Source organism: Pagrus major, chromosome 7 (genome assembly GCF_040436345.1).
Source record: "Pagrus major chromosome 7, Pma_NU_1.0".
NCBI classification, from domain to species: domain Eukaryota; kingdom Metazoa; phylum Chordata; class Actinopteri; order Spariformes; family Sparidae; genus Pagrus; species Pagrus major.
Genome location: NC_133221.1, coordinates 17,114,594 through 17,126,843, shown reverse-complemented (window position 1 = coordinate 17,126,843; position 12,250 = coordinate 17,114,594). Strand labels below are relative to the sequence as shown.

The following is a 12,250-nucleotide window of genomic DNA, read 5'->3' as shown; positions in this document are numbered from 1 at the left end:
TGGGGTGTGCAGGTTCTCATTTTGAAAATAGGTTATTACTGGTCCCTCTGACAGGATTAGTTAACTCCCCATTCAGCTTTAGCAAGATTGGATTAGATTTTGAGGGGGGGTGCTGAGACTGGCTGGAGGACAGTTACTGATTGGCCGATTGGTTGTAAATAGAGGGTTGTATTAGGACGCAGGGATTTTCCTATTGGCCAGTTGGAGGAGCGGGTGCTTTCCCATCTGCCTCCTGCATCTCAAGGATAATCCCCTAGAAATACCTCCACAGATGTTTACCAGAGAACATAAACCAGAAGAAGAGAATACAGTTTGGTTGCGTAGTGTGCTATTTGTTACAGTAAGATACCAAAAAGAGAGTAAGATACAGTTTTCTGAATTCTTAATATTGTTTCTGTTTTTGCGTTTATAATTCTGATAACACAGTGTCCACTCAAATCAGTCAGTGCTGTAAAACAACTGTCTGTACATGGGTGGTTACCACTTAACTACAAGTATTACAAATCAAATCAAGGTTTATTAAAATTATAGTTTATGATCTAGAGTATTTATTATACATTTAAACTAAAATTCAGGCATAATATCAGTTCCTCCACAAGGGGGTGTAAAACCTTGTACTACTGCACATGTCCTGAATATTGACTTACACATTATTATGAACCTTTGAGAAGTAGTTTAAAAATAATAAAATGTTTGTACTATCCTGTTAGCCTGGACTTGTAACATTATAATATAGACTGGTGGATGTTCAAGATTCATGAGCATCCAGGATTTAATACTAAAATTATAGTTATAGTCCCTTTATGCTACCTATACAAATTGTATACATGAATAATTACATAACCATAGAAATAAAAAACATATGATTTCAGGTGGTTTGTGGAGAATGAATTCAGGACTTTTGCAGTCTGAGGAGAGAAGCTGCTCATCTGTCAAACATGAGATGTAAGAAAACAGACAGTTGTGTAAGCACTGAATGTACAAAATCTCTAACAGGTGTATAGTACTTGTGACCCAAAATTGATCAGTGCATACTAACAAAACGGTCTCCTCGAACACAAGTCTGTGACTCTGATAAAGTCAAGGTGGTGGCAAAGTTGGTGAATATTAAGTAAGTCTGGGCTTTTCATTAACCCGCAGCCTGTTAGACTCTATTTCCACAGAGGTCTTGAACATTGTAACATACAAAATGCTCAGCAATGACCCTGGAAATGAACTCTTGCATGGAGCACATCTTGGGTCTGTTGTGCCTGAACAGACAACTTCAGAGCTGAAGAAAAAGCAGAGTGTTGCTTAATAAAATGCTGTTTTAATTTGTTTTTTGACATGACAACATGTGAGGACATACAATACATGAAGTGAAATTAATGTAACATGAAACATTTATATATTATGATTCAGAAAGTACAAAAATAAAGATTCTGTTGTTGTGGGGAAATCCATTCCTATCCCATTAGAATATATATATATTTTTCATATATAACTGAAATAATTAAACGCAATAACATGATGTACAAATAGACTATGATACAGTCATTTTGGCATGGCCGCTTTAACATTAACCTGTCATCAAACTCCCTTATAAAACATTAGCATGTATACAATTATGATAGATTATAATGCAAACAACAGTGAAAAAGGCAAGCAAGCCCTTCCAGTGGTTTTAATTTATTGAAGAAGAAGAGGAAGTGTAAATGCATCAAAACATTGAACAGTGCAACATGTGCTGCGTCTATAGTTTCAGGCTTTTAAGGATGAAATGAGTTGGAGTCTAAAAACATACATCCAAAACTGTACAGTATTCTGGCATACCAGTGCACATATGATGTCGGTCTTTGTGAGGAGTGCTTCTCTTTCACTTCAATCCTCAGTGGTTCACTCACATTGTCTCGTCTGTTCAGAATGCCATTATCCACATAAACACCTGCTTTGTCCTTTGCGGCCAAAGTGCTACAATGCAGTGGAGTCTCAGTGCAAGCTGTTTCACTGCCTGTGGTCTGCTCTTCTTTTGTCGTCTCCCCCCAAAGAAGATGGTTGAATGCAGAGAGGAGTCGCACTGGTCCAAATGCCCAGTGTGCAAGTCTGTGGTCCTCCACCACTGCATAGCTGGATGCCAGCACCCCGTCAACAAACATAGTTCCAGCTTCTGTCAAGGGTGCATACACTCCCACACTCTCATCTACTGAAACTGAGATGATTCGAGATGGACGAACATGACCCCCTGCTGTATGGACGAGAACACAGTCTCCTGTTATGGCTCTGCTAGCAAACTGAGCCTGGTACTCGCTGCTGTCCAGTCTACAATGTGGGGCTAAAAAGACCAAGTGATGTGGAGTAAGACTCAATTTGTGTCCGTCTTCCGTCTCCAGAGACAGGAAAGTAGACCAGCTGTCTTGGTCCCGGTGCAGAAACAGGAGGACTTGACTAAACACAACTTGGCCTGTCCCAGACAGGGCCATGACTCTGTCCCCAGGAGCCAGAGACGACAGGCTCTTCTGCTCCCCTCCAGCAACAGAAACCCGGGCCCAGCCGGGGAAACAGCCACCTTTTTCCACTGCAACAGAGTGATCTGCAGGAAGATCAGACAAAAACCGATGACTAAACTGATTGTCTTAAAGGTAAAGTTCCCCAAAAAAGATACATTTTGTCATTACCTTCTCACCCTCATGCTGATGTAAAGTCAGTTGAGGTTTCGTTGTCCACAAAACATTTATGGAGCTTCACAGCAAAACAGTATTTTCCGAAACAACTGAAGTAGATGGGGACTTGTTTTAAAACCTTAATAAGAACAACTGGAGAAAAAAAGCCTAAAATGGCTCCATACAGCTCACCCAGCGTAATCCAAGTCTCCGGAAGCCGCAAGATCCGATTTGAAAAGTGTTTATTGGAACCCTTTTTTAAGCCGAAATCTTCACTGTAGCTGCTGAGCTAAAAGCTTTAGCACGCACCCCGTCTAAAGTGGATGCACAAGCTCCACCATGCATCAAGGGTTTAACTAATGCTTTTTAAAATGAATGTGATCTCATGGCTTCTGCAGACTTGAGTTGCTCCAGATGAGCTGTAGAGAAGCGGCGACGCTGTTTTTTTTTTTGTGAAGCTCCCAAATGTACATAATGTACGAAACTTAACCCGACTTTCCATCAGCATGAGGATGAGTAGATAATGACTGAATTTTTATTTTCAGATTAACTTATCCTTTAAATATCTGGATATCCTAGCTACTAAAGTGATTTGACAGAACCACCTGCATGATAGTCAATGAAAGCTCCCTCCTTAGACTTACCAGCCTTTACTGAGCAGTGGATGTGGTATTTAGACTCATAGTGGACCCAGTCAAAGCCCGCCTCCACAGCCAGCTGGGCCAGAAGACCATACTTCTCTGTTTCTCTGTCGTCAGTAGTGATATCCACGGCCCGGCCTTCATAGTGCAGAGAGCCAGGAGGGTGGTGACCGTCCTCATCCCAGGCCTCCGTCACACGTAAGTGCACCCCCGGCCACTGGTTCATCACTGCGATAGCCAACCTGTTTAAACAGTCCTTACATCGCTAGGAACAGAAGGAGACGGAGGGAAAGTCTTCAGTTTGGAGCAGTATTAACTGATATGTTGTATCAGAATATATCAGATGATATGAGCATGTCTAGTCAAGTCAGTTTTATTTATATAGCCCAAAATCTCAATCACATTGCCTCAGTGGGCTTCACAATCTGTACAGTGGACAACATCCTCTGTCCTTTGACTTTCAATACGTGTATAGTTTGTCTGCCACAGAGCATTGGCAATTCATTTTTAACTGTAAAATATCCTGTACCTATTTTGGTCACAGTTCCTTTGAACCAAATTTGAGGGAACCTCATCAAAAAATATAAAAAATTAATATCATTATCAGATTTTAAAACCCTCAAATATAAATGTCTGTATCGGCTCCAACAATCCAGCATCAGTCAGGCTCTAGTGTAACATTCATTTAAAAAGGAAACTGCTGTTTGGATCAGATAACTGGCCCAATTTTGGATCTGGTACCAAGTTGGAATTAAGAGTCGAACAACTTTCTTTATCATCTTCCTTTTTTCTAATAGCAAAACATTCAGTTAGCCATTTAGTTTAATAGCAAATATGTATATAAAGTAAAATGTACTATATCTGGTAAAAAGTGTGTATTAGAATATATCAAGAATTTGAATGTCTATCACTGAGCTTTAGTTCTTAAATGTTAAAACATTTCTTCGAGTTGTTGAAAGTTACATTTGTAGGGAATCAACAAGGGATACGAAAAGATGCGTCTTGATCATTTTATTATCAATAATAATAAATAACATTTACAGCACTGGGGAAAGGGAACAATTTGTTGATCGTATAGATATTATTCCTATGTGTACTTCTGAATATTTCATCTTACCTTTTTACTGTAATCGCTCTTTTAGTTTATTATTTTGCTTTTAAAAAATGTATGTTAGGAGAGGGGTGCAGGGTTGGGTGGTCGGTTGTTTCATGTATTATGTGAGTTTTTCTCTTGTATCGTTGGATATTTTAGTTTAAAGCTTGAAAACTTCAATTGAGAAAGAATACAAAATTGAGTTTGAGTTTATTTGAAAGACAGTAACTATATGTTTAGTCTCTCTGTCTGCAGCATGTGCCCTGTACAGTGAAGGGCATATCTGGACCAAACTCAAGTGACACATTGTAATCACTGATTTACAGGAGCAACGGCACAGTCTAACTGTACAAAGAGGCATGTACAGTATGTGAGCCTACTGAACACCTCAGTGAGCAGACTGATTCCAGTGCAGCCCGCAAGAAAATAACTCCAGTATTTCAACACTGTCTCTGGCTCCCAGGTTATGATTGTTTGTCTGCTGGCATCGACGCACAATCCCTCCTCTGGTCTGCTAAAGGCCATCTCAACCTTGCTCAAACAATCAGGGTACAAGAACAAAGCTACTGTAGCCAGTTTGGCACATTCCTTGGCCTTTTGGACAGGGTGACAGAATAATCAAGGCCATTCTCTGCCTCTCCAGAGTGTTCCAGGCATATGAGTTTCTCGCTTTCACCCCTGAGACATTTGATCAGAAAAACTGCACGGTGACTCCGAACGCCCCCGTGGGCTGTGATGTTGCAGACTGTGTCAGCATTGTCACAAAATAGCAGCCTGGAAAATGATGACGGCAGCAACTGAGGTGATACACTCATTATCATCTCCTGAACGCATATTCTCTTGTGACTTGTGATGCGACTCGTGGCCTTTAAGCGACTGAATAAGGCCTATCTTGCAACTGGAAAGAAAGTGACGAGGAGAGAAAAAGTTGGGTGAGAATGGAAGAGGTTTAGCGGAGGGTGGAAGCCGGGACCAAAGAGAGGGCAGAGGGGAAGAATGTATGGGCACGGACTTGGGAATGTGACAGCAAGAGTGAGAAAGCGAGAGGGACAGAAAACAAACTGGGTACATTTTTCTCGCAATGCCAATGAAGAGAGGCGTTTCATTGTCAGAACTACAATAGTCGCTTTTCCAACGGTGCCATTACTTCAGCAGGCGGGAATTTTGTATAGGCGACCCCTACGAGTCTCCAAATGACGCACAAAGAGCGTCTTTCACATCTGGGCAAGTAGAGAGGCACATGCACACATACACACACTCAAACTGGGCATCGGCAGGGCACACACACACGACCGCAGATTTCCATCACATACAATCACTCGGGGAGGGGAAGGAACACAGATTCATATCCGAAACAATCACAGAAAGCCGCAGCATCCAAAGCTGGGTGACATCTGACTGTCAAAGAAACCTTGTGTTGTTTTTGAGAATCTTAATCCTTCTGTAAGCCGTCGATTGTCTTTTTTTTTCTAGGCGTGAGATCTGAATTTGGAGTTCAAGTTTTAGTGCCGTGCCTCAATATTTTCCCCTGGCAGGCACACTGAGAACCTGTCACAGGAATAGTTTGATTTCCAATAACAAAGACTTTGGTTAAAGATTAAAAGGAAGTGTTCCTGAAATGGAAAGCAGTCTCTCTTAAAGGGTAGTGTTGAATTACATCCTGATCTTCTTATCTGGAGAAAAGGGAGCCGGGAGGGGGAGTTTGGGTAAAATGTACACACTCTTGTGCTGAACATTTGTTTGTGTGTTAAGAGCCTGGCAAGGGCAGATAGCGTAGAGTACGGCAAACAATGAATGAGGTTATATGATTGGATTTGAAGGTGCGGCGCTCATGTGAATGGAGTTAATCAATCATCCAGCAGAGGGACCAGCTTGAAAAGGTTCAAGAAACACCAGTGAGAGCATCCCTCAATGAACCTGTGCGCACTGTGAATAATTTTGAGCTGTTTCAACTTAAAAGTCAAAGTTGAATTGCTGCCTTAAATATTTGGGTAAACTTAATTTTAGGCTGAATAGTTTGTTTAAAATAAAAAGTTCTCTTTTTTTGTGAAATGCACTATAAAGTTAATTGAACTTGAAAATACATCTTCAGTTAACTTAAGATATTTAGCTGAATAAATGACTGTTCAGTGGCATTGACAATCATTAAAATTTAATTTGATTTCCTCATTTCACACAAGGAATAACAGTAGTTGCTCACATTGGTGCTGCTTTGTTCTAGCATTTGTACAAAAACATCATAAAAGTTTGATAACGTAAAGACTGAATTCAATACTAACCTTTATCATGGTTGGCAAGTTAGTTTTTTCGTTATTGTGGAAAAAAAGGACCATGACTTCTCACAAAATATATTAAAGACAAGCAGCAACTTTCCATAACATATGTTTTCTTCAAACTATAAAAAAGAAGGGTCTCAGGAGAGTTGTACCACTCATACAGTGCATGATGGGAAGCTTGCCAATATGCTGATCATGTTTCTTTAGAGACTTATTTCTATGAGTTGACTGAACTCTGTACATGACATTCATCCAACTCATCATTTAAAGTCAAAAGACTTTAAGATAAAAGAACTCATGTTTATAGGTTCAGAAGTGGTCTGAAAAAACTATAAACTTTAAGTTGAATCAACTTGAAACAAATAAAACTTGTATATGTATGTTAAGTTAATTAGAAAATATAAGTTGATTCCACTAAATTCTGTACTGACTTTTTACAGCGTGCCCATTTCTTTGCACTTATCCCATAAAAGTCACATGAGACAAGTGATCCAGTGTATCATCAACATCCCCAACACACCAGTCTCACCTTTGTCATGAAGCGGTCTGCGTTGGTGTTCTCCTCATCCTTGAACACAATGTCTGGGTTGTAGTTGCACACCAGTTCATTGAAGCGCTCAGAGTTGCGTGTGATCTTGCCCTCTGCCCTCCCGCTGGCGCCCAGGTTGTTCTCTGAGAAGTTGGGGAAGAACTGCTTGTAGTGCATGGCTGTGAGCTTCCTGGGCCTGGGCCGGATGCCGTAGCCAGGGCCCGGTCCGCATCCCTGGACCGGCCATGCACAGGTCCACGCAACGAGCAGGCCGAGCTGTGCCAGGCGGGCCCACCAGGACTGCTTCATTGGGGAGTCAGTGGCTCGCAGCGCCTACAGTGATAGCCCGGGTCCAGGTGTGTGATAGCAGAGTGAGGGTCAAATCTGGGTCCATTCCAAATCATGTGGTATTAGAGCTGATATTGATGCGTAGATGTCAGCACTCCTCTCTAATGTGTTCACTCTTGATCAGAAAAATAACTTAATATTACAAAGTCAGCTGTGATTGAAGGTTTCCTACAGCCATGTGAGTGACCTGATTGGCTGAAATGTAAAGGTTGTAAAAGTTATGTAAAAGGTTTCTATCAGCAGCTTCTAAGCCTCTTGTGAGCTGAAAGTCATCTCCACAGGTCCGTCGCAGGTACCAGCCTTGACGCAGGTGTTTTTCTTTGCCTTTCTGCTCACTTACCCCGCTCCTCTCTCCACGCAGCTCCTCTCAGACACAAACGGAGGCGCACGCCAAAAGCCTTCACTCGACTCCCTGCGATCCCTACGGACGCTCCCGTGGCGCTCTCATCCTCTTTGTCCATCTAGAAACGTCTCTCTGCAGATGTTTTTTTTTTTTTTTTTCTCCTTCTCCCCTTCGTCCACCGTCTTCTGTCGCGCTGCAGAGCTCTTGGCCACCTTGCACCAGCCATTGGGTCTTATTAGCGTCCGGACAAGATTGCCCTCCCTTCCTCTGCGCGCTCCCACCGCGACAGCACACGCCTCCAATTCAAGCTTACAAAGAACATACGATTGGCCTACTTAGTGTTAACACAATGACACCCACCCACCCACTCGTGTCCACCACCTTAAATATTTAAGGGCAACTTTCCCTGCAAAGTTAAATCAAAGTTCAAAGTGTTCAAAACTTTTCAGACATCATTCAAAAACATCAGCCTCAGCTTCAAACTCTATTTATTATATTTTTTTCAGCTCATACAGATTAAATACGGTTCATCCCAGCCTTCAGACTGGTGATGCTCATGTTATTAATAGACTTAGAGTTGAAGGTGAGGGTCTCTGACAGGGAACACAAGTGTCCAGCCTTGACACCCCCTGACGGTGACTTACAGTGTTACCTTCCTGTGTTTGGGGAGCCAGCCTGACCCCCCTGAACCCAGTGCACCCAAGACCCCTCAGCTGGAAACGCCCGCTGGCCACATCACAACACATTATTTTTATCCATCCCAGAACAATAGCTGGGAGAGTCGTAAAATGTGTCTGATAATGTCAAAGAGGGAGCAGAAAAGAAAGGAATCCTTGTGTCTCAGAGGTCTGACATCTGCAATCACACATGGAAGCTGAAATTAATGGCAGGTTAAAGGTCGGAGTGTGTCAGCCATCCTATCTGTAGCTTCCTGGAACACTTGAGGACTCAGTGCATCACGGCCAGAAAGTGACTTTCTCTCAAAGAATCTTTAGCCCACTGATGTCCAACCTTTTACAGGAATCCGAAATGTCATTGCCTTTTCTGAAATGTTGTTTTGTTTCCTGAAATGTCGTGTTTTCTGAAATGTTGTTGTCTTTTGACCCTCAGGGCCACAGTAAAAAAAAAAGAAAAAGAAAGCACCTGTGAATTTTTCATACTCTGTCTGATCTGAACAGCGCTTAACATTTGCTGTGAGGGATGAAACACAGGTCACTGAGCTCCACAGTGACCATGGAAAGGCATCTTTGTTTGGGAAGTTTCCAGAAGATCCCAGGATGTTTTAGGGAGGGGTGGCAAGGCGAAGCTGCATCTTCCTGTCCTTACGATAAACATGGACGAAAGCTCAAGTCTGTTCCAAGCAGCACAGATGAGAGATATAAGCTTTCATGACAGATGCAGGGAATGACTCAATCAAAAAAAAGCAACAAACACTTTCATATCTACAATTACCCACACCGATGTTTCTCTTCAAAGCCATACAAGAGAAGAGATTTCCATCTGACATGAAAGGGAAAGGAAGGAAGCAAACATCTGCGGGTTGGAGATGGAAATAAAGTCATTATTATTAGTTTTTTATTTTGGTGCCCCCATCCTCCTGCCTCCCCCTGCCTCCTTCTGGCTCTTAGCATTTGACTCCCCCATTTCAGGATGGGAGTACATGGCTGGGTGAATGGTTTGGTTTCCTGCAAAGTCACAGCACAGAAAACGAGATCTTTCCTGCCTGGGTTAGCCTACCCTGCTTTGTTCTTTCCAAGTGGACGCCTGTGCTTGTACCTGGGCTAGTGGTCAAGTATGAGTAGATACCAGCAAGCCAGGTTTTGTCTTCTTCTGTGGAGTTTATGGGATCACTAATGTTGTAGCCAAGGATGAAATTAGGAATGCAGGCTCTTATTTTATGGATACGTTATTGTAAAACAGATATTAGGTTTTGAAACAATGCTGGCTTTGACATCTCAAGTGTTTGTCTTGTCTCTTGAGCTGAATAGACACTCTGCAGGATCCACTTCCTCAGATGGAGGCCGCTAGAAGGGTTGGGGGGAAAAGGAAAGTCAAGGAACTGACACCTAACCACCTCCCTCCCCGCACACACACACACAGGCACACAGACACAGACACACACACACACACACACACACACACTCACCCGTCCTTTCTCTCTGCCCACCACCGCACCTCCCATTACACTGTCTCTCACCATGTTATCAGTGCAGGAAGAGGCAGGGTGGTGCGTTCTGATGTGGCTGCACACACTGGATGATTCTTGGCTTATGTATTGTAACTGTGTGCTGGTAGTTACTCACCAAGTTTCACCTTTAAGAATACACCTATTATGTCATGTGTCATGTGATGACTTCAGGTGTGGCAACCACAGCGGTGTAAAATGTGTTTGTAATTGCCAGGTTTAAGTTGTTTTGCTCAACCTTGATTTGAGAAAGAGCACCAGGTTGAGGCGATGCTGCACTGAAGCGGACAATGGACCGAGAAGGGTGGAACTTCCTGGCACCAGACAAGCAGGTCAAAGGTTAGATGTGATACCTTGTTTTGTGAACCTGAACCCCCCCCCCCAAAAAAAGATAATTTACATGGTTAAGATTACATGCTTTTTACTTAAAGAGTTGAATTAAGCTCTAATATTAAAGGTTTCTCCATTAAAATCCATGTTACATCATTCACCAAAAGTGAGTCAATAAAACAAAGGCCTGTGCCAGTCAACTGTGTGAAGCAAGTGTGCCGTGAGTGTGCACGCAGGATGGCGGGCAGCTATGGCAAATGGTCAGTGTGACCCATTATCAGTTGATTAGCTAGCAAGTCTCGCCTTTTCCTGTGAGTGGTTCTGCATTTTTTGAGCACACAAAACGAGGGAATAACAGCCCCTAATGCACTTTGGCATCGACTTCAAACGGCCGACTGTCAGGAAAGCTAATCTGTGTCTTTTTCCCCCCTTCATTCTTCTGTTTTGACAATAAAGATAGGCTATCTCATCCCATTACAAGCTGGCCGTCTCCCGCCTTGTCCCCGATATGCCCGACAACCAGCCCAATAGAGTGTGTTACCCAATGGGACTGCTGTGACACTTTGATTGCACTCCTATCGACCTTTATATTTTGCTGCAGGGAGAGGTGCTACTCTAGAGTTTCTCCAGCTAAATCTAAGGTTAAGTGATGCGTACAGTTGTTTAAATGCTGTATGTGTACAATATAATTGAAGGGACAGTTCCCCCACAAATCAAAAATACATATTTTCCTTCTACCTGTAGGGCTTTTTATTAATCTGGATTGTTTTGGTGAGAGTTGCATAGTTTTAGAGATATCGGCCTTCCCTCAAATACAATGGAGCTAGATGGCACTCACCTTGTGCGGCTCCAAGCACCCAAAACAAAAACATGACAAAGCTTGATAGCGATGTCACTTTCAAGAAGCCATGACCTAGTTACTAAAATAATCCACAGACCTTGTTGTGAGCAGATTCATGTAGAGATATTTTTCTTTCTACCAAGTCGTCCTGTGAGTGCAGGATGGCTGAGTTGTAACCTGTAGGTGATTTGTTAACAGCCCCCGCACCAACACCATCAGATCCAAAGATGAAACTGACTGTACCACTCCAAGGTCCAGAACATCATAATTTATCATTTATAATTTGATGCCATATGAGATATTTTATTTCCTGTGTCCTCATTTCAGATTTGAGTGGTATATTTGCTCATACATGTAACAAATAATGCTTTCAATGGAGCTGGAATGCCAGTGCCATAAAGGCAAGAAAAGCCAGATAAAATAGAAACGCTCTGTCAAAATTTAATTAATCAGCTATAGGTCTTGACTGAATGGCATCTGGGTTGGGGCCCGGACAGCGGTCCACCTATTGGTGATCTTGGAGGGGATAGAGATGGATGGCAGGTTAACAAGGGGGGCATATTTTGGTCATTTTGCTAACAAGGAGGATGGGGTCTCCCCTCAAAAAGCCTACAAGTTGTAACATTATCTAGCTTAGTGAGCTTTGTCAGCTAGCCGTTTCTTTCATGAGTAGATGCACGTTTCCTTCTGTGGGATGATAATGGATGTAGTTTAGTGAAATAGTTTCTACATGAAAATGCTCAGAACAAGGTCTGTGGATTATCCCGAGTAACTAGGTCATGATTTCTAGAAAGACATTGACGTGAGCTTCTCAAAAGTAATTTTTGTGACTTGAAACGCCAGAAGCCGAGTGCCATCTAGTTCCATTATATTCAAGAGAAGATAGATATCTCCACAGCAGATATCTCCAAAACTCAGCAACTCACACCAAAACAATCTAGACGGATCTTTAGCTTAATAGGTAAGGGGAGAAATATGTACTTTGAATTTTGGGGTGAGGTGTCCTTTTAAAATGTCCCTTTAAC

General features: G+C 42.3%; 1 protein-coding gene across 1 annotated transcript; it reads right to left on the bottom strand.

The window, feature by feature from the left end:
- Positions 1-1,289: 1,289 nt before the first annotated feature.
- Positions 1,290-8,073, bottom strand: dhh (desert hedgehog signaling molecule). Its single transcript, XM_073470553.1, has 3 exons — positions 7,179-8,073; positions 3,284-3,545; positions 1,290-2,569 (listed from the first exon to the last, which is right to left on the bottom strand). Exons 1-3 carry the CDS (start codon positions 7,485-7,487, stop codon positions 1,749-1,751), a joined length of 1,392 nt encoding a protein of 463 aa, XP_073326654.1. The 5' UTR covers positions 7,488-8,073; the 3' UTR covers positions 1,290-1,748.
- Positions 8,074-12,250: the final 4,177 nt, after the last annotated feature.

Bases quoted from the DNA above. Each gene is read 5' to 3' on its own strand.
- dhh (XM_073470553.1), bottom strand. From the start codon at position 7,487: ATGAAGCAGTCCTGGTGGGCCCGCCTGGCACAGCTCGGCCTGCTCGTT. The intron at 3,546-7,178 runs GTGAGACTGGTG...TTCTGTTCCTAG, and splicing joins CAGACCGCTTCATGACAAAG to CGATGTAAGGACTGTTTAAA. The intron at 2,570-3,283 runs GTAAGTCTAAGG...ATCTTCCTGCAG, and splicing joins CCACTGCTCAGTAAAGGCTG to ATCACTCTGTTGCAGTGGAA.